General features: G+C 45.1%; 3 protein-coding genes and 1 long non-coding RNA gene across 8 annotated transcripts in view; 3 read left to right on the top strand and 1 right to left on the bottom strand.

Moving 5' to 3' along the window:
* The window catches only part of LOC144093067 (uncharacterized), a 21,325-nt gene extending 1,737 nt beyond the window's left edge, over positions 1-19,588 (top strand). The window contains exons 2-6 of one of the 4 annotated variants that reach the window (XR_013306207.1): positions 18,049-18,223; positions 18,415-18,492; positions 19,054-19,119; positions 19,202-19,293; positions 19,467-19,588. This is a non-coding gene — a long non-coding RNA (uncharacterized LOC144093067). Of the gene's footprint in view, positions 1-18,048; positions 18,224-18,414; positions 18,493-19,053; positions 19,120-19,201; positions 19,352-19,466 lie in introns of all 4 variants that reach the window. The other 3 variants (XR_013306206.1, XR_013306205.1, XR_013306204.1) reach the window with 3 other exon arrangements.
* lrit1b (leucine-rich repeat, immunoglobulin-like and transmembrane domains 1b) lies at positions 112-3,737 on the top strand. 2 transcript variants are annotated; one of them, XM_077626323.1, is made up of 4 exons: positions 112-362; positions 1,010-1,467; positions 1,616-1,921; positions 2,025-3,737. In XM_077626323.1, exons 1-4 carry the CDS (start codon positions 241-243, stop codon positions 3,080-3,082), a joined length of 1,944 nt encoding a protein of 647 aa, XP_077482449.1. In that variant the 5' UTR covers positions 112-240; the 3' UTR covers positions 3,083-3,737. The 2 variants fall into 2 exon arrangements, with proteins under 2 accessions (XP_077482449.1, XP_077482448.1); XM_077626322.1 differs by having other exon boundaries at positions 113-362; positions 1,007-1,467; positions 2,025-3,730.
* On the top strand, positions 4,344-6,693 carry LOC144093061 (leucine-rich repeat, immunoglobulin-like domain and transmembrane domain-containing protein 2). Its single transcript, XM_077626328.1, has 3 exons — positions 4,344-4,499; positions 4,578-5,359; positions 5,731-6,693. Exons 1-3 carry the CDS (start codon positions 4,390-4,392, stop codon positions 6,510-6,512), a joined length of 1,674 nt encoding a protein of 557 aa, XP_077482454.1. The 5' UTR covers positions 4,344-4,389; the 3' UTR covers positions 6,513-6,693.
* LOC144093064 (cadherin-related family member 1a) lies at positions 7,243-15,451 on the bottom strand. Its single transcript, XM_077626331.1, has 18 exons — positions 15,161-15,451; positions 14,937-14,939; positions 14,759-14,854; positions 14,337-14,482; positions 14,193-14,243; positions 14,031-14,120; positions 13,299-13,385; positions 12,723-12,839; positions 12,218-12,361; positions 12,061-12,139; positions 11,870-11,970; positions 11,580-11,783; positions 11,291-11,443; positions 11,061-11,225; positions 10,905-10,972; positions 10,215-10,443; positions 9,818-10,072; positions 7,243-8,849 (listed from the first exon to the last, which is right to left on the bottom strand). The coding sequence occupies exons 1-18, from the start codon at positions 15,219-15,221 to the stop codon at positions 8,316-8,318; spliced, it is 2,583 nt and encodes an 860-aa protein (XP_077482457.1). The 5' UTR covers positions 15,222-15,451; the 3' UTR covers positions 7,243-8,315.

Here is a 19,588-nt window from a genome sequence, read left to right as displayed (position 1 = left end):
GTAATCGTGTGAATGAAAATAACCCCCAAGTAAACTCCTCCTCCTCCTCCTCCTCCTTCTGCTCCTCCTGCTCCTCTAATCCCAGCGCATCCTTTTTTATCTGACGACTGACAGCAGGCAGAGCAGAATGGAGCAGATGGAGCACCATGCATCTCACGTCCCCTTAAACAACAACTTTGTTAGGGTTTCTATTTAGTAGTCAACTCGTTAGTAGCATTTAGAAGCCTGGTGGGAACCAAAATGAGCCGACATTTTTGGCGTGCTTTTTGCGTGGCTCTCTTATTTCTGCCCTCCATGAGCACTTCGTGTCCTGCGCAGTGTAGCTGCTTCTTCCACAAACTCAGCGATGGTTCCAAAGCCAGGTGAGGATCAACATTTTTACTTTTTACATCTTTTTTTTGTTTGTTTTTGTTATCCATTCCGTGAATTTTCATATCTCGCGTGCAAAATTGACTGCGTTTTTGCTTTCATCAATTCCGTAGTGGAGGATTAACTTTGAGTTGCTCTTTAATCTCCTTTCCTTGTTACTGGACAATAGGCCGCTACTTTTTTCAGAACAGTTTATTTCAAATGGATGCTACTTTTAATCTACATTTAGTTATAATAACAATTCCCTTATTTGTAGCTAGGGAATTGCATTCATTAATGATAGTGGAATAATTGTATAGCTAGTGTAGATAGTGATGTAGATATTGTGGATCTTTGTATATATTGATTGTGTAGATAGCAAAACGGCAACGAAAACATTTGTAGCGAGAAAATCGGATATGATTTCTATCAATCGGTAATAATAGTGAAATCTGCGAGATAATTTTCAGTCTGTGGATAGCGAATGGCGACGAATACATTTGTAGCAAGGAAATCGCATTAAATTCTACCAATCGGCAATAATAGTATAATCCGCGAGATCATTTTCTTTCTGTAGATGCGAGCTGCAACAAAAACATATTCCTTAATACAGCTAAACGATGAAATATATTTCTAACCTATTTAATTTCCCGGGCAGAAGCGTCCTTTGCAACGACCCCGCAATCAGTGTCATTCCTCCAAACTTCCCCGCGGACACCTCCAAAATCCGCATCGAGAAGACGGCCATCACGAGGATTTCTAGCGGCAGCTTCCGCTACCTTGGCGGCATGGAGTTTCTTTGGATGTCTTTCAACTCGCTGAACTCTCTCAGCGCAGAGAGTTTCCGGGGTCTCACAAACCTGGACGAACTGAGGCTGGACGGCAACGCCCTCACCTCCTTCCCGTGGGAGTCCCTCAGCGACATGCCCAACCTGAAGCTGCTCGACTTGCACAACAACAAGATATCCAGCATGCCCGCCGAGGCTCTGGTGTTCATCAAAAATATCACCTATCTGGATTTATCCAGCAACTCCCTGACTACCCTACCCACGGATGTCCTCTCGCTTTGGTTAAACGTGAAACCGCTTCAGGATGCCGATTCTTCCAAGTTCATTCTCGGTGAGTTTCCATCGTCCGAAGGCTTCTCGTTCCCAACCGTTTCACGCCGGATTAGTCTATTTTTAGGAGTTGTGTGCGTGAATGGTTGAAATAGCTCCCATGCAACCAGGTCTCATTGACGACAGTTGATTTATTTTTATTTCTTCAGGGCTCCACGACAACTCGTGGCTGTGCGACTGCCGTCTTTACGATCTGGTCCAGTTCCAGAAATCGCCCAGGTCGTCAGTAGCTTTGATAGATCCCAGGCTCCGGTGTGCCGAACCGGAAAGTCTGTCGGGGGTTTTCTTCACTGAAGCGGAACTGCAAAAATGTCAGGGCCCCCGGGTGCACACGGCCGTGGCGAGGGTCCGGAGCTCGTTGGGCAACAACGTCTTGCTTCGTTGCGGCACAGTGGGTGTCCCCATCCCCGAACTGTCTTGGAACCGTGCCGATGGCAAGAAAATCAACGGCACGAGTAAGTTGAGCTAACGTTAGAATGCCATCTATTTCTGCAAAGAGCGTCAAGGGGATTCAAGTTATTCTCTTTTTGACTCGAGCGACTATTTCTTTCTTTGCAGTTCAACAGGAGATCTCACAGGAGGGCATCATTTGGTCCATCCTAAGCGTCCCCGCGGTCTCGTACAGGGATTCGGGAAAGTATGTGTGCAAAGCAAGCAACTTTGTGGGGACCGCGGACGCCATCATCTCCTTGGTGATCACGGATACATTTCGGTCCGAAGAAGCAGGCGCCGTCGTCGCCAAGAGACCCCAGAGAAAGAAGCCCAACGCTATCGGGAGGGCGGCGTATCAAGAAAAACTCATTGCTCGATACGTCCCTCCCCCGACGGCCGCGCCAGGAAAACCGCTTATCGAACCCCTCGGCGGCAAAGGGGTCACCGGGAAGTACGAAGTGGAGAGCTACAGCGTCTCCACCGCTTCTCGAGGGCGAGGCCGGGGGTCTAAATCTGGAAAGGCGGACAAGGGAGTTTTGGGTAACATGATAGCCAACGCCTCTTCCCTCCAGCAAGCCCCAGAGCGAAGGGTGGTCCGTTCGGTCAAGGTGATCGGCGATACCGACCACACCGTCTCGTTGAACTGGCGAGCCCCGACGGCCACCAACACCACCGAGTTCAGCGTCCTGTACGCCGTGTTCGGCGAGCGCGACATGCGGCGGATCAACGTGGGAGCGGGCAAAAACCGGATCACCATCGATGGCCTGGTGCCAAAAACCAAGTACATTGCTTGCGTCTGCGTCAAAGGTCTGATCCCGAGGAAGGAGCAGTGCGTCATCTTCTCGACAGACGAGGCGGCTAGCGCCAGCGGCACCCAGAAGCTCATCAACGTGGTGGTCATAACGGTGGCCTGCGTGATCGCCGTGCCCCTCACTCTCATCGTGTGTTGCGGGGCCATCAAGAAGCGTTGCCAAAAGCTCCTGGGCCGTCCGTCCAAGGAAATCCAAGATTCCTACGTCACCTTTGAGACTCTAGGCCCCACCGCCAAAACCAAAGGGATGGAAAGCGAGTTTCTGACTCGGCTCAACCCGGACGAGTCCAACAGGCTGCTCTCGGCCAGGTCTAGCGTGGACTCGGAGGCTATAACCAGGACTGAGGGGCCACCCAACGAGTACTTCTGCTAGAACCAAACATTTGCCTCAAACTTCTGGAAAAAGCACTTTTCAGACTGGAGTAGTGAAGATGCATTCCTCCTTGGGGGAGGATTTGACAGCTCATTTGCCACTGAATCAAATAACTGAACAGCCTTGTAGGGGGAGCAAATAATAATAATAATAATGACTATGATACATGACAGACAAGAAGGGAAAGGATACGCAGTGGAATAGCTAGGTCTCGAAAAGTGTGCCACCTCATGTTAAAAGATGAACATTTCAACTTTTAAACCTTAACATCTTTTATCCACTATAACACCCACACTGTAAAAACCTTTTCGTGAATATATTTTATTTAGAAAGACCAGCGATGGAGAGGTGGGCAAACCGGTCCTTGAGGGCCCCTGTGGGTGCAGGTTTTTGTTTCAACCGACCCAACACAAACAGTTCCACCAATGAGGTTTCTGCCGAAACAAGAAGCACCTGACTGCAATCCACTGTTTGCACTTCTAAGATAGCAGATTGGTGGAAAGGTTTCCTCTTATAGCTTGGAACCAAAACCCGCACCCACTGTGGCCCTTTCTGGAATAGTTTGCCCACCCCTGGCCGTTAGACTGTTTGTCACGTGCCAGGTTTTCAGTCCCAAACTCTTTACAACTTGCACAATTTGTAATATGTATTTATATACATATTGTCAACTGGATTATCTGTACATGAAATAATTGAATGTAAATAAATGTTTCTATTTAATATGTATATATATACTGATATGGTGGATGGGTTGAAATGGATGTCAACGTGGAGAAGGAATCCCTTTCTTCGTACCGACGCAATCTGCGTCTGTGTTTTCTTGGCTTAATTCCGGGGTGTATTCAAGGATACCAAAGCCTTTGAGCCCCAGAGCCAATCCATTGTCCGGGCTAAAGGTACACGGCGTACAGTCGCCAAAGCAAGGCAACGACGTAGACTCCAACTGATTGCTAACAGAAGCACGTCCAGCGCAATTTATGGAGGTCAGATCCAATCCGCTCCAGACATCTGTCGCCCTCTCTTGGCCCGCTAACCAGCCCACTTAGGCAGATGGGAGTCCCATCGTTGCCCACGGCCTCACGTTGGACCCTGACCAAGTCGCCTCCCGATAGACCATGACGCAACAGAACGGCTCAATCCATTTAGAACAGGTACATGGACAAAAAATACACTTGGAGTGCACCTGGTGTCTCTTGCCTCCGTAAGCATTACGTAAAGGAAGCTTAAGCTAATAGGCTTCGCACCACGCAGCCCGTCGACGGCGTGTCGTGCATTCAACGGGCTTCTCCCCAGGCTCCTCCTGGAACATGGATGGCTTCTATGTGGTGTTGAGGGTTGCTTTGGTCTTCTATCTCATCGCTCCCGGATCATCGACTTGTCCAAAAGGTTGCTCTTGCGCCGATGAGGCCCCGGGAAGGTGAGTCATCTCTGGGTCGTCGCCGCCACCTAGATACCTTCAGACCGTCTGGTTTCCGTCTCCCCTCATGACATCTAGGTCTTTGCTATGCGTGGCGACCCCCATGACACAAATTCCAGAGAACATCCCAGAGAATTTCACAAAAATCCGTCTGGAAAACTGCCATCTGACCGAGATACCTCGGGGATCGTTCTCCAAAGTGGTTGCCTTGCAGTTCCTGTGGCTCAATTTTAACAACATAACTCTGATCAACATGAGAAGCTTAGAGGGGCTGGCAAATTTGACAGAGTTGCGGCTACAGGGCAACAAGCTGACTTTGATCCCGTGGACTGCATTTGCAGATACGCCCAAACTGAGAATTCTAGACCTGAAACACAATCGTCTGGACGTCTTGCCGGAATACTCCCTAAGAAACTTGGCGCAACTGACCTACTTGGACTTATCCTTTAACCAGCTGAGCGTTGTTTCAAAAGACGTCTTTGCGAACTGGCCGCTTTACCACCAAGACGAAACCGTTTGGGCTAAGGAAGGATCGGTCTCCAACGTGGTCTTGGCGCTACACGACAACCCTTGGCTGTGCGACTGCCGCCTCAAAGGTTTCGTGGAGTTCATCCGGGCGGTGGGCCCCCCTATTGTTCTCATGAACTCCTATTTGACGTGTGCTGGCCCCGCCTCTAAAGTGCACATGTTCTTCCACAGTATTCATTTGAAAACATGCACAAAGCCCGTGGCCTCTACCCCAGAGACCAACGTCAACAAGCGACCCGGAGAAAAGTCAACACTCTCATGCTTGGTCAAGGCCAGGCCAGTGCCCACCATTGAGTGGATGTACAATCAGAAGATTATAAGAGGATTTAACGGTAAGATGTCTTTATTTATTTGTTTATTTTTTTCCGTACCGTCATCCATTAAACAGTAAACCTGCTTTTGGAGCACTCAGGCTACATTTTCAGCAAGGGTCATAGTTGAATAGTTGAGCTCACTTTTTTCTGACTTGTATTTACAGCAAGTTGTTTTCAGTCAGAAAGTTGCTAAACACCAGTTAGTGAACAATTACATCATGTAGCCTGTCAGGATTATTTGTCAGTGCTTATAATAAGCCCGCTAAAGGAAAATAGGGATGTGATCATTTTTGCTAATTGTAAAACCCCCGGATTTCCTTCCTATATTTTGTCAACTTTTGTCCCTGTAAGTCATAACATTGGACTCCATTTTGTTTTTCCCCATACAGTTACAATGATTTCCATTGATGAGGAGACATTTAACTCCACTTTGGCAATCCCCCCTTTGCGCCTCGGGGACGGAGGACTCTACACTTGCCTGGCTAACAATTTTATCGGCAATTCCACCGCCGACGTCACGGTGAACGTTAGCTCTTCGAGCTTCTCCGCTCCCCTCCCGCCTCCTTCACCGATCCTTTCCCCCGCCGAGAATGGCCACATCGACATACGAATCGCCAAACAGACAATTTACGGCATCACCCTGGAGTGGCGCACCACAGCCAGTTCGCCAGAAACCTGGTTTACGGTCCACTTGGGTCGGTACGACTCCCCTAAAAAGGAGACGGTCTACATCGGACCGGGCATCAACAGCTACTCCGTCGGCGATTTGCTCCCTCTTACCAAATACGAAGTATGCGTGACCTTGAAGAACCATCCGCCACGGGAGGGACAGTGCGTCGTCTTCGTGACGGGAAGCGATGTTAGCAAGATGGAGCAGAGAGAGCGTCTGATCCATGTCGTAGTCGTCGTTTGCGTCATGGCGCTGGCCGTGCCCGTCGGTATGTGCGCCTGCACCACCGAGGCGCGCTTCGGCTACCGGGAAATCTGCGAGAAGTGCCATTGGCGCTCTCGGGACGGGAACTTGCAGGCGCCTGCCGAGAGTCGGGAGGCCTTCGACAGCCTGCGGCTTGCGAGCGACCAAGTCTTGTGCGAGGACACGGAGGAAAAGGGCAAAAAGAAGCACAAACGTGAAGACCGAGGCCGAGGAGGAAGTGTGGCCTATTTGTACTGAGTTCAAAAATGAGTGGAAAGGATGACAATGACCAATCGTGGTCATAAATCAATCACGTTTCTCATTGTGAGAATGACAACGGCTTCACCAAAACATTTCCAGATCAGCAACTTGGATGCCTTTTAATCTCCGTTTGTTTACGTTTGAATGTATACTTTATTGTTTCTTTGTTGATATCCAACTGTAACTTTTGACAACATTTGTCTCGTGTGTTGTTTCTGGAATAAAAAGAGAATGCCTCAAAATTTGTCTTTCTCTTTTTTTGAGCACAATGGCTCAGAGGATTTGTTACATAAGTGCTATATTCCTAGCATTTATCCATATACTGCTAAGCAGATTAGTGATTTTTCTCTCAGAACCCTTGTCCACAGGGCATGATACTTGTATTTATTGACAGTTTCCATTGCAAATGATTTGCACATGACAGGGAAAAATACCTCTATATATTTATTTTCTTTTTTTAAATGTTGTCCATGTTTAACTAACAAGCTTTTTCCCCATTCTCTGCAGGATCCTTTAAACATTGGTCCATACAGTTTGGTCTCATGAATGAAATGGTACCACGTTGATGCTTGGTTGTGAGTGCATTAATGGAAAGAAATATCAGTACTTTTTCAGCATGTCATTCGCATCGAACAAGCCTACTTTAATCCTGTTGTGTCACCGACGACGTTTAAGGCTTTGCATTTATCTAATAATCCGATCGACTATAGCCTCTGTGCACCGGCTGTTTTATGTTGAAGTATTTATTCAAAATCAAGAAAATACAGTACAAAGACGGTATGTAAATGTCACATGCAATGACCAGGAAAAATCTTTAGTAGATAATGTTGTATACAGTTATCTCCAAGTACTTTACAAATTCATATAGTGTGAATCTTTTCTTTTAAGTATCCACATGCATGCAGTTGAAATACAAACGTGACAAGCTTAGACGTCATTTTGTACACAGTTATAAGCATTATGTTTGATATATTTAGACATTCAGAACACCGTAGTTTATACACGTTGAAAAATAACATTAAAAAAATGCAGAAAAAGCAACCCTGCAAGCTAGCGTTTGTTAAACGAGTGATGCTACCGTGGCACATAAGTTGTACAAAAAGCAAATTCTTGTCAGAAACGTTTAACTCATGCTAATTTAAGTCACCTACATGCTAAGGTAAGCTCGCAAATTCAATGTGTAGGAAAATAAAATTGTAAAACAAAAACGAAGCTGCTGCAAAAGAAAGATTTGTGTGAAGAAACGTTCGTATAAAGAGGTAAGTAACATTAGCACTTGATCATTAACTGAATTTTTTTCTAACCACAAATATATTATTGAATAATAGGTCACTCATAATGATAGTATTTGCTCATTTAGTGGTTTAGTGGCTTGTTTTTTACTTGTACTTGTGTATTTATCAGAGTCAAGGCCCCCATTTCTACTGGTACATTTGAATAATATTAAACGCTTATGCACGTAGTATATTTCACTCCCTAAAAATGGTATTTCTTTCAAATATACAGTGTCAAATAATATCAGTCAATCAATCTAACAGTGAGCTTGAGTTTTTTTCTGTTTCATTAGTAACATATTTTCTATATTTGCTAATCTTTTTTGAGGCTGTCACAGACTATTGAACTTGATCAACTTGTAAGGCGGAAAAAGTTGTGCATACAGACAGAGAGTACTTTTTATGCCTTTTCTGACTATTTGACTTTAAAAAAAATGTATTTACTTTTGTTTAAAGTGAATGTGTAAGTCTGTACTTTTTCACCCATATCTGTAAATCTACTTCAACATTGTCACTTGTAGTTTAGTTAATAGTAACCTTGGTTGTTTTCGATAATTTTCTGTTCCAACCTCATTTTCAACTCTGAAACCAAAGCCGAGCTCATGTTCCCCTCCTTGCGCGCACCCGGTTTCCCTTTCTTCAAGACTTTAGAGGCCAGGGCGCCCGAGATAGTCGGGACGGCGCGGGACCGCTCGGGGGGTCTGCCAGCGGTGGGTGCCGGCGGGGGCAAACATGGGGCGCAGGGTGGCGGCGGAGGCCTCCTTTTCGGGGTTAGGCCGACCTCTCGATCCTCCGCGAGGAACTTCTCGGCAGGGTTGGTGAATTTGATCAGCGGCACCCGGAAGGTCCAGGGCTGCCGTTGCCTGGGTCGCCTCCTGATGATGCGGCGGGCCGGCGTGACTCTGTTTTGCGACTTGGCGTTGCGCATGTACATGGCCGTGGAGATGAGCACGGTGGCTCCTACCAACAAGCTAACCATCAGCGTTACCATGCCTAAAGCTTTCATGGGGTTGTCCCTACTTTTCATTAAAAAGGCCGCCATAGGACCCTTGAGAGGCGTCTGCAAAAGAGCACAAATAGAATTGGGATCATCCAAGCGTCACTTGAATCGTGCTAGCGTAATCGAGGGAGGGAGGGAGGGAGGAGCTAAGCACTGGCAGAGGAGGCCCAAACAACAAGGCTACGCGGAAGTGGAGATCTTTTGTGGATCTTTGGTCGATATTTTTGCCAACTCCAATGCCCCTTTTGTTATGGTGAGGAACTACGTACAGTGTGTGGGTGGGTGGGTGTGTATGTTTGTTTGTTTGACACCCTTGCTCCATTTGCCATGCTACGGTTGTTTGGGAGTGCGTCTGGAAGTGCGTCGAGCTTGCTACGTTTTGTCTTTGGCAGAAAGCTGATGACACGTCACAAGAGCCAAACAGAGTACAAGAGCATGCTTGGACACAAATGTTCCGTTACGGCGAGTTTGGCAGCAGAATGATGACGGGGATCGTCTTAAGGAACCCGTCCGTGGCTAGTCCAGAGTGTTTTGCAAGTTTAGCAAACATGCTCTCGTAATCACAGCGTCACATGGATGGATCCTGCCTGCCCTTCACTTGGGTCTGCGGATCACTTTGATATAGTTACTCTCCGGGTTGATTCGAGACTTTTTGACGGCGCTACAGTACAGGGTGGTGGATATGCAGACGGTTAGCAAAATCAGACTGATGACGAGGCTGAAACATATTCCGAAAACGGTCAGCGGACGCCTGCTCAGGCCCAGGAAGTACGAAACAATGCGTCCCTTGACCTGGAAAGCACGATGCACAACACACAAGACCAGAAACAGTCATCAACATGCCGAGCCACACGAAGAAAACAATGAATGAATGAATGGAAGCGTGAACACCCGGCACACTTGAGATTGGCCCTTGTCAAATGTGTATTTTTCGGTGATTTGAGCTTAGCATAGCAAGGCAGTAATCCGTAAAAGCAGAGCTCTACAGTTTAGGTCAGCGCTAGCTTCCAGAGGTAGAAGGTTCTTACCGCCTCGGTGATGTCGATGTTGACCACGGCGGTCGTGCTAAAGGACGGAGAGCCTCGGTCCCGCGCCTGCACCACTAGAGACCACTTGCAGTCCTTCTGGATGGTGATGTTGTGCACGATCTCCATAGACTTGATGTAGGGCTTAAGCTGGATCTCACCCGTCTCTGCATCCATGTCAAAGGCATTGTCGGGATCCGCCGTCATGATGGAGTACTCCACTACGTTATTGGGCGACTCGGCATCCTCATCCACCGCCTGCCGAGAGAGTTGTTTTTTTATATAGCTTGTTGTCGTTCTGATTGCTAGAAAAGCCATCGGCTATTGCCAACTTGGACTTATCACATCAGATGTGTGGAGAAAAAACATGATCTTCCAATGGGAAAGGTTCATCACGCACCTCCACTTTGACAGACGATCCAATGATCATGGTCTTCTCCAGTAGCGGATCGCCGAATTCGGGCGGGTGGTCGTTCATGTCCAGCACGGTGACAAAGACCTCCGCCAGGCTGTACTTTCCCTCCGAGTCTTCCGCCTTCACGTAGAAATTGAACTTGGAGCGCACCTCGGCATCTAGCGTCGTCCACGGTTGCGTGGAGATTCGACCCGTCGACGGGTGGATGGAAAAACTGCAAAATCAAATATCGACGGCACGCTTTCAACTCGGGAATAAAAAGCTTGCGGTTATTTCGTTCCCTGTGATAAATCACAAGTGAGTTGAAAAGTGGCAACTTTCACACAATGAACTCGGGTGACCGCCAACAGACGCGCATAAATTTGCACTTTCGCTCCGCCACGCGCTTTCTTCTCTTCGCTCGGTCTCGGCGCCACGTCTCGGGCTCCAGCTGTCACCCTGCATGTTAATTGGCTCTTCCTAGGCGAGATGGGCCTCCGGCGACTATTTTTAACCTTCCAATCCAATTAGGAGATGAGCCGGCATCTTGCAGCCAGCCATCTTAAGGGCCTTTAATAACAAACTCGTTTTCTCTTGCATACTTTATTGGTAAAGCTAATTTTGTGATCAGGACCACCACTTGCGGGTTGTCCGTTAGTGGCAGTTACAGGTCTAAGGGAGTATGTAGTTACTTACAGGTCTGATCCTGATCCGTAAATGGTGTATTGGACTTGACCCCATGGTCCTGAATCCGGATCGTTTGCCTGGAAAAGTTGGGAAAAGGGTCACTCCAAGAAACCGTGTGGCATGGGATGTAGTGCAGAGATACAGTGCTATTTTCAACATACTGACCAAAACAGTGGAAACACTGGTGCCACCGGGCGAGTTCTCAGCAACCCTGGCGATGTAATACTCTGCCGTAAATCTGGGAGTGTTGTCGTTGGTGTCAAGGAGGTTGATCACGATGTCCGCTGTAGCACTGAACCGCTCGGGAGTGTCCAGCTCCACCGCCAGTAGCTGTAGTAGGTATTAGATAAATCATTCAACGACCAAATTATAGAGGATCTCTTTAAAGTGATGACCTTAAATGAGAGGGTTGGTCCCTTCTCGTAGTCGATGCCAGATGTGTCCTCCACGATGATGGTCACCTGGGCTTCGTTCAGGACTGTCTGCGGGACCACGCGGAGAACTCGGCTCGGTCCCACTAGCCTGAGTTTGAATTTAGCGTTGGCTCCCTTCATGTGAACAAAAATATACTGTGAAATGTTGCGATTTGTAGCATATACCGCCGTTACGTGTTATTTTCTCAGTAAACAGTTGAAAAGTGCGTCAGACTTAGCGTCGTTTTGGGACCAAAAAATGTGAGCGTACTTGATCCGAATCGTTGACGGTGATCTTGAATCCACGCAGGATTTCCCCCGAGGGCGGGTGCTCGTACATGGTGACCTCGAACTGGCTCTGCGGACCGCTCTCGCCGTAAAAGGTGGGCGGGTGGTTGTTGAGGTCCACCACTCGCACTGTCACCACGGCGATGTCGTAGTCTTGCAGCAGGTCGTCGGGTCCCACCTCGGACGCCTGCTCGGAAATGTTGAGCACGGGTTGGAACGCTGAACTTTAAAACCGTTGGAGACCGGAATGAATAATATAGAAAAAAATAGCACCTTGACTTTAATTTCGTAGAGTTCATTTTTTAGCAGCGAAGGGTGCGTCGTCAAAGTGATGCAACCACTCGTGCCGTTGATGTCAAATACGCCGTCACTTCCTGTAAGAGACAGTGTAGCATTGTTGTGACCAATCATAACGTTGCAATCTATCGCAATCTCAATGCATCGTGGTCTTGAATGGTTCTTACCATCAAGGATGGAGTAATAAATAGGGTTGGGTTTTCCCTGATCGCCATCTCTGGCATACACTGTGAATATTTCCGAGCCCTAAAAACAACAACTAAAATGGAATCAAAGGCGCACGGGTTGTCACCAATGGGTGGTTGAAACGCGTGGAAGACGTACGGGGACGGAGACTTCGTAGATGTAGCCGAAGTAAGGCGTTCCCACGAAAGATGGCGGCATGTCTTGGGCGTCCAGGACGTTGATTGTTATGGTGGCCGTTGAGGTTAAAATCTGGTCTTTGCCTTTGTACTTCCCGCCCCCATCCTGTAGAAAACAGGATATTGCTTAGTATTTCAGTTGGTTATTAGACCTTGAACTCAACAGTATGTCGAGACAATAGACAAGTTTTGTGTTAGGAAAGCTTTCTTGATGCTGACATTTTAAGCACTCGCGTACCTATGTGTGCTATGTTTGCTACACGGTCCATCAACAAAGGTGTAAAAGGGAGTCCGGATTAGCAGAACTGGATCAGGCTTGATGCTTATATAGCTCTTCAATCTTCCCTAAGACCAATTAGTCTCGCCTCGTGGTGGTTAGTGACAATGTGATACGAATCGCCACCCAAAACAGATCCTGAATGTGAATGTCGTGGCGAAAGAAGTACTACTACGACCATGCGTCTCACCTTGGCGACCACGGTCACAAAGTGCGTTTGCGTGGTCTCGAAGTCCAGCCGCTCGCCCGCTTTCACCCTGAGGACGCCGCTGTGGGCGTCAATGGTGAACTTGGCAAATGGTGTCGGCTGATGACCAAAACAAGTTCAGATGGAGGTTATTTTGATGAGAGACCGCACGGGAAGACACGTTGTTGATTGGTCAACCTAAACCCTCATTAAGCCACCAATATGTTGCTAGAAAATGTAATTAAAATTTAATCCACTCAAGTAACACATTTCCAAACTGCTCATTCGATGTGAGATTAATCTTTCGCCATCACTCAAATGGCCTTTTGCCAAATTTGCCTCCGGCTTGTCAGTTCGTTAATTTTTTTCTGTCCCGGCACGTTCCTATGAAGACCCTTCCTCCAATCAAAGCAATGCAAAACCATTTCAAAATAGATATGGATTAGGACGATATTCCTTTCTAGTCAAAATTGAGCTGTCGAAACGTATTGCAAAATAAATCCCACTTCACACAATGTTATTTGCCACCCAAAAGGCTTAAATATAAATCTGCATAACACTTGAAAGCGGGAGCATCACCTGAAGGGAATAGGAGACGCTGCCTCCGGAGCCCATATCTTTATCCCGGGCGTGGACTCTGTAAATGCTGCCGCCTGCCGCGGAATCCTAGACAACAGCAAAACGAGAACAAAAACAAATAGTTATTAGCCTTTTATTGCTTAAGACCATAGATCATTTCACTATAATTCCACGTAGAAACCAAGAAACAGTGATGTATTATTTTAGCCTTCTGGTTTGAGTATGCTCTGCGTCATTGCCAAAATATTATTTAATTGGCGTCCAATCCAATCCCAGTCAAAATGGATTGCTATGCGCGTATGTTTATGAATGTGTGCGCCAGCTGATCTGTGTATTTTACATTTGTAAACAAATTTGATGAGGTAACCCTACCTACAGGGGGCAGCATTCTGCTATTTTCATTTTGAATCAGATCAGATTGCACCCACCCACATGTTAGAAAATATACCGTGTCAGACCATGGATATGGTAAGTTAGTTATGTTTAAGCATTTTACATGATGTCTATATTTTGTAGTGTGTCAGATTAATGAGCAATGTCCCAATTTGACAGGTACTGCTATGAATTTGGATATGTGACAATGATTTTTGTCTGAATAGAGGAATTGCAAAATGTTTCAGCTGGTAGGACTAGCAAAAAATTATGTTAGGATCAATGTCACTATTTTTTTTCGCCAATTTGTTTGCACTTAATGTCCCTATATGATGAAATGCCATATCTAGCACATCCTACCTCAGGGATATCGACGATAAAAGGCAGGTTTTGGAATTCAGGAGGTTCGTCGTTGACGTCCGTGACAAACACCCTCACGTTTTCCACCACCTGAAAACAAAACAAGACGACTAGAAATTGTGCTTCCAGTGACTCGTAACGTACTCATTCGTGCTTGCTTACTTTATTTCGCCCGTCTGTAATGCTAACAAATGCCGCGATCTCATCTTGTTTCTAAGCAGGAAAAAAAAGAAAAGAAAATACTAGTCCGTTTCCAACAAACTGGTTGTGTGTGTGCATATGTGTGTATGTGTGTGTGTGTGTCACCTCTCGGTCCAGCTCCAAAATAAGGGTTACGTTCCCTGACTTGGGGTCCACCCTGAAATACTCTTTGGAACCCATTTGGAACGTTAGACCGTATCGTATTGAATCTTCCTCGGGATCAGTGCCATTGAGGATGTATATTTGGGTGCCTAGATAGAAATCATTTTAAAAAAAAAAAGACTTTTCTGTACTTTGTACATCCAACATATGCTAAAAAAGATGACATATGAATGTTGAAATTGATCTATTATGATGACAGTGCAATGGTTTGTTTGTTTTTAGGCTGGTTTAGGAAAAAATGTTCACTAAAACTAGTCTGCGGCACAATTAATTACTCTGACGTGCCATTTTGTATCATTTAAACTCATTTTGCACATAAAAGAGCACTGGAAAAAAAATTTAAAAGAAGAAAATTCCGCTCATACCAACTGGCGTGTCCTCGGACACGCTGAACAAATCCATGTTTCCATTAGTACTGCTCGGTCCATTGTCGTAGAAATACGGCGCGTAGTCCGATTGCCCTTCGTAAAAAGTAAGCGAACATAAAATTAGCAAGAAAATCATCTTTTTGTTGATTTTTTTTTTCTTTCCAGAGTAACTTACTTGCTAAAAAAACAGGCAGGAATCGAAAGCATGAAAAAAGACAATCAAGAGTTTAAAATTTAAACTCGCCGTCCAATGGAAATGTAACGTTAAAGCGTGCCAAAATAATTTTTAAAAAGTCCATCCCGCTGTAGAGCAGTGAATAAAGATGGACCGTGCATGGAGGGGATTAAGCGCCTAAGAAGTCTTATCCAGCCGCGGTCGTTAAAGAAAACAAATCTTACCCGAGCTGAAATGCAGGAGGAGGACAAACGTGAAAAAACATGTTTTCTTCTCTTTCTTCATTCTGGTGGGGCGCCGAGGCCCGGCTGGCTCAGGTGGGGGGGACGCTCGGGCGGCGGCTTCCGTGTCTGACCTTCTCCGGGCGGCTCAGCCGGGGGAAGAAGAGGCTGGGTGGGACTCACAAGGCGCTAATCCAGCCAGTGACGCATCCTTCTCCTCCGCGGGCGTCTTCCGACGACTCTGCCTTCCTTTGAGTGGGATCGCAGCTGGAAAGCGTTGGCGCAACAGCTCGCACCTTCACGTGCGTGTGCTGAGGCAAAGTCAATGACACTCCTTTCACGGCGTGGAAATGCAAATGTGCGCTCGTCTTCATTTTAGCGAGAACAGAATAGTTTTGGGGCTGGCGTTAAATGTACTAAAACGAAATTCCTGAACATTAAATGCGAATTTATTCAACCGAAAAGCGAAAAGACTTTTCAAATGCCTTTTCATTTTTTTTTTTTAATTCAATCTTTCAATTTTGATAGAATGATTGTCTGTTTGAATTCAGGATAATGGAATATGAAAAAAAGCCGTCACGAATGTAGTTTTCAAAACGTTTAAGAAAACTGTGTAGACCGTCATAACAAAATTCTAAAGTAGTGTGTATATTCTTTCTAATTTACAAAAAAATAACAAACTTTCAGCAGTTTACCTTTGCTAGTGATCTTTTTGTATGTTTTACAGTGTATTGTCTTACATGTTAAATGCCAACCAGAAAATGTATGTTGTCTATTAACTTAAAATGCAACATGGAAAGTTGATTCATGAAAATGATTCCCCCGACCTATAAATATTGAGTTTGTGTCATTACAAAGGTGTCCAGACCCCCGTTAAAAGCGAACAGGGGTGTGTAAACTTTTTGTGTGTCCTCTTGCATTGAATCGGCAGACTTATGTTTTTTTGTGCTATTGTTTTTACAGAACGCAATGAGATGTTTCTACTTTGGCTAAACATAAACAGCCTTGGAGGGTCTTAACAAAGCCATTAGTGAGTGGTCGCCGTCCGACCCGATGGCCTACTAAACCTCACGTTGCTCTCTTTGCGGCCCTAAAATCACCCGTGCACTCTAGCTGGCCCCCGGCCGCCATTTTCCGCTCTAGCTTCTTTATCCAAGTAGACCGACCAACTTTTAAGGCTAAGCTTTTTATTTTGTATTTTTTCTATCATCCTTTTTCTATTTTTAAAGCCTTCGTAGTCCAAAGTGTGTCAGCAGAAGAAAGTTGATAACTAATCCTTACCTAGCTAAGAATCACATGCCGGTTGGTGGAAATAAACGAAAATAACCCGCAAATATGACGGCCATTATTTTAAAATTACATTCCAGAAAGTAGAAAACGGCGTTGGCGCATTGAGATTTTTCTGCACCTCGACACAATTTAACGTGTTAAAATTGCTGTCAGGCAGGCTTGGCACTTCTCAAGTGTTGAATAAAAATAGCGTTTGACGCCCGATGATGTCGACCTATCAGAGTACGGTACCATTCAGGGTGGGAATACAATGTGTAACATAGATACACAGCAGTGTGATCACTTTTGACGTTGTATATTTCACATTTTTTGTCGTTATACTGCTCTCGTTGTTTTTGATATTGTATATATTTTTTCCTCCAGTGGTTAGTGATGAGTTGTGCACATTGTTAAGTTGAAAAGTCAAGTTAAACATGTGGTCCAAATGCGGCCAGGCACCTGTATGTTTAGATCCAGCGGTTAGCATCTGTTGTGAGTGCCCTTGGTTGGGTTGGGAGGCTTTAATTTGAGAGGAGCAACCAGATGGCGGACAAGAGGATTAGTTCATCGCTTTAAGCCAGGGGTGTCAAACTAATTTCGCATCGTGGGCCACATACGGCCTAGGGAGATGTCAAGTGGGCCGGACCATTAAAATTATACCATGCTCTGCTATAAATAACCCAAATATCATGTCTTTCCTTTGTTTTGGTGTAAAGAAGCACAAGAACATTAGGAAAATATTGAAATTGAATGAACTATCCTTTTTCAAAACATTTCATGAAACACCTCATATTTCCTTAGACAAATGTGCAATTGACTTTTATCATTCACAAATATGCATTGCAACTGGTCCCACTGATTGTACAAAGGCACAAAACTTTAATTGGTACTGAAAAATATAGTAATGCACTTTAAGATTATATGAGACTTTTAAAGAAAGGAATTTTTAAACCACTTACACATACGCATATAAAATCTAAATGTAATCCCTGCGTGCACCTTACAAACTAAGGAGAGTGATTTTAAATGTGTAATGAAGAAAGTGTTCGCCTGTCCTGTAAATCTGTAAACTTCATACATGAAACATACATACACATACAATACATACTGAAAATTTATGGAGTTGCTGCTGTTTTCAGTCTGTCTCAGTGTTGCGGCTTGTCTTCTACTCTAATGGAAAGAGTGCGCCCCTTAGCGGATAATCCACGAATTGCAGCGAATTAAAAATATTAATTCCATGTCTTTTATGCATTTTTTCCACTTTCAAATTATCCTGCGGGCCTGATCGAACCTCCTTGGGGGCCGGTTCCGGCCCGCGGGCCGCATGTTTGACACCCCTGCTTTAGCCAAATGAATCCCAATTGAAAAAGCATATCCAAGTATGTAACCTTAGAAGTCAAAAACAAACACTGAAGTGCATGTCACCGCAATGTTCATAATGTGCAATATTGTATCTTAAAGTATTAAATCCCAACAAAAAAGTATTTACAGTACGTTATTATGAAAACAATGTATTTGTTTTGAAGTATTAATGCCCAACCTAAAAGTATTTGCAGCCCCAGCCCCCTGACTAATGCACTCTATGATGAAAACGATCTCTTTTTTGTGTCTATGTGTAATAGGCGTGGCCGAGGCGTGGCTGTGGTCAGAGTTCAAAAGACCCGCCTCCACGCCGCCATTTTTCAAAATGGCGGATGAGCCGGAGGCTGGGCGCGTTGGACTGCTGAGCTGCTCAGAATTGACGATTTCCCGAAGAAAGACCCGACAAACTTCTTCCAGGACAATGCAGCGCGTTCGGTACTTTGTCTTTTGGGGATTTCGTAGCCCCAGTTCTCATTTCAAGAGTGCTTTTTGACGGGAACGTGCTTCATTGGCGTGATGTAGCCCCGACGTGGATGCTAACACAAATGTTTGCTAGCAAGTTGGCTACATTGCGTCACCTATTGCTCTTAATGTTTAAAAAGAAACCCTTCCATTGTGTGTTTCAGTCCCTCAACGAGGACAGACTGCTGGGAAACATCAAGAATGTGGCCATAACGGCCAAAAAGGAGCAGTTTGTCGGCAAAGTGAGTCTTTTTTAAATACCTTCTAATTCCTCTACCCGTGTAATTGGATTGGATAACTTTATTCATCCCGTATTCGGGAAATTTTGTTGTCACAGTAATGTTTAGATATCAGCGACCAGTGTTCACGGCGTTCCTAAATTAGCTTGTTTAGCCTCATGATGCACTCCAATTTTGAATGAAGACACTTTAACTGGGTTGGCGTTGATTTTTAATAGCAAGTTCCTGTGTGGGTAACTCACACTCACACTAGTGCCATCAAGTGGAGGTGTAAGGAATAAACAGTACACTTCTAGAATACGTATATACCTTTGCCCTTCCCTTTCCTAAAGGAAGACTTCAGGGCTTGGACCTTTTGATTTTTAATTGTGGTTTTGACAAAACCTAAGCGAGACATTCATTCAACCGTAGCGCAGGGGTCATTTTTGACTCGTTTAAACAACCATTTTTCCTCCGTCTAAGAGCTTTGTGAGACGTATTTTATTTTTTTGATTGAATGGGAGTCATTTGTGCATCAAAATGGTTAAATAAGCAATGACATAATCATGCTGTGGTGTTTTGCAGAGGTTTAAAGCCACGGAGATGGTGGAAGCTGTCCAAATCTACAAGACCAAAGAAGTCGTGTATGACGTAAGACCTGTTTTTCAGGTTATTTGATTTATTATTTTCATGTCATGTGTACTAAAAATACTCTATTTTGCTTCTCTTCAAGGTCCACCCAAGTTTACCAAATCAACACTAAAGAAAGGTGACTTTGGAGCGTGGCACAGCCTTTGACACCAACATCTTGAGGGCCCCTATCCAGTATGTTTTCCATATCTCCCACCACATCTGAAAAGAGAGATGGGTCCTTCTGATGTTGGTAAAACCTAACTTATTGTTTTTTGGTCAAATCTTTTGACCTGACTGGCCCCCAGTCTATTTTTTTAATGTTGGACTTAGTCTATTGTGCTTTGACCCTCTTTTTTTCTCCCCAGAATTCCATCCAGTGCCAAGAAGAGATTCATCAATGGAAACACCACCTCATCTTTAAATGCTGGAAGAACTGTGTACTTCTCAATTACCCCATTTTGTGGGAAAATAAAACCTTTCAAATATA

This window comes from Stigmatopora argus, chromosome 18 (assembly GCF_051989625.1).
Source record: "Stigmatopora argus isolate UIUO_Sarg chromosome 18, RoL_Sarg_1.0, whole genome shotgun sequence".
NCBI lineage: Eukaryota > Metazoa > Chordata > Actinopteri > Syngnathiformes > Syngnathidae > Stigmatopora > Stigmatopora argus.
This window is presented reverse-complemented; position numbering and strand designations above follow the sequence as displayed.

What these genes read in the sequence shown, in the direction of transcription:
- lrit1b (XM_077626322.1), top strand. Translation starts at nt 241, where the DNA reads ATGAGCCGACATTTTTGGCGTGCTTTTTGCGTGGCTCTCTTATTTCTG. An exon ending in AGCGATGGTTCCAAAGCCAG is followed by an intron (nt 363 to 1,006) that starts GTGAGGATCAAC and finishes TTTCCCGGGCAG; the next exon opens with AAGCGTCCTTTGCAACGACC. An exon ending in CAAGAAAATCAACGGCACGA is followed by an intron (nt 1,922 to 2,024) that starts GTAAGTTGAGCT and finishes CTTTCTTTGCAG; the next exon opens with TTCAACAGGAGATCTCACAG.
- LOC144093061 (XM_077626328.1), top strand. Translation starts at nt 4,390, where the DNA reads ATGGATGGCTTCTATGTGGTGTTGAGGGTTGCTTTGGTCTTCTATCTC. An exon ending in GCCGATGAGGCCCCGGGAAG is followed by an intron (nt 4,500 to 4,577) that starts GTGAGTCATCTC and finishes CATGACATCTAG; the next exon opens with GTCTTTGCTATGCGTGGCGA. An exon ending in GATTATAAGAGGATTTAACG is followed by an intron (nt 5,360 to 5,730) that starts GTAAGATGTCTT and finishes TTCCCCATACAG; the next exon opens with TTACAATGATTTCCATTGAT.
- LOC144093064 (XM_077626331.1), bottom strand. Translation starts at nt 15,221, where the DNA reads ATGAAGAAAGAGAAGAAAACATGTTTTTTCACGTTTGTCCTCCTCCTG. An exon ending in TTATTACTCCATCCTTGATG is followed by an intron (nt 11,971 to 12,060) that starts GTAAGAACCATT and finishes TGTCTCTTACAG; the next exon opens with GAAGTGACGGCGTATTTGAC. An exon ending in TCTACGAAATTAAAGTCAAG is followed by an intron (nt 11,784 to 11,869) that starts GTGCTATTTTTT and finishes ATTTCCGAGCAG; the next exon opens with GCGTCCGAGGTGGGACCCGA.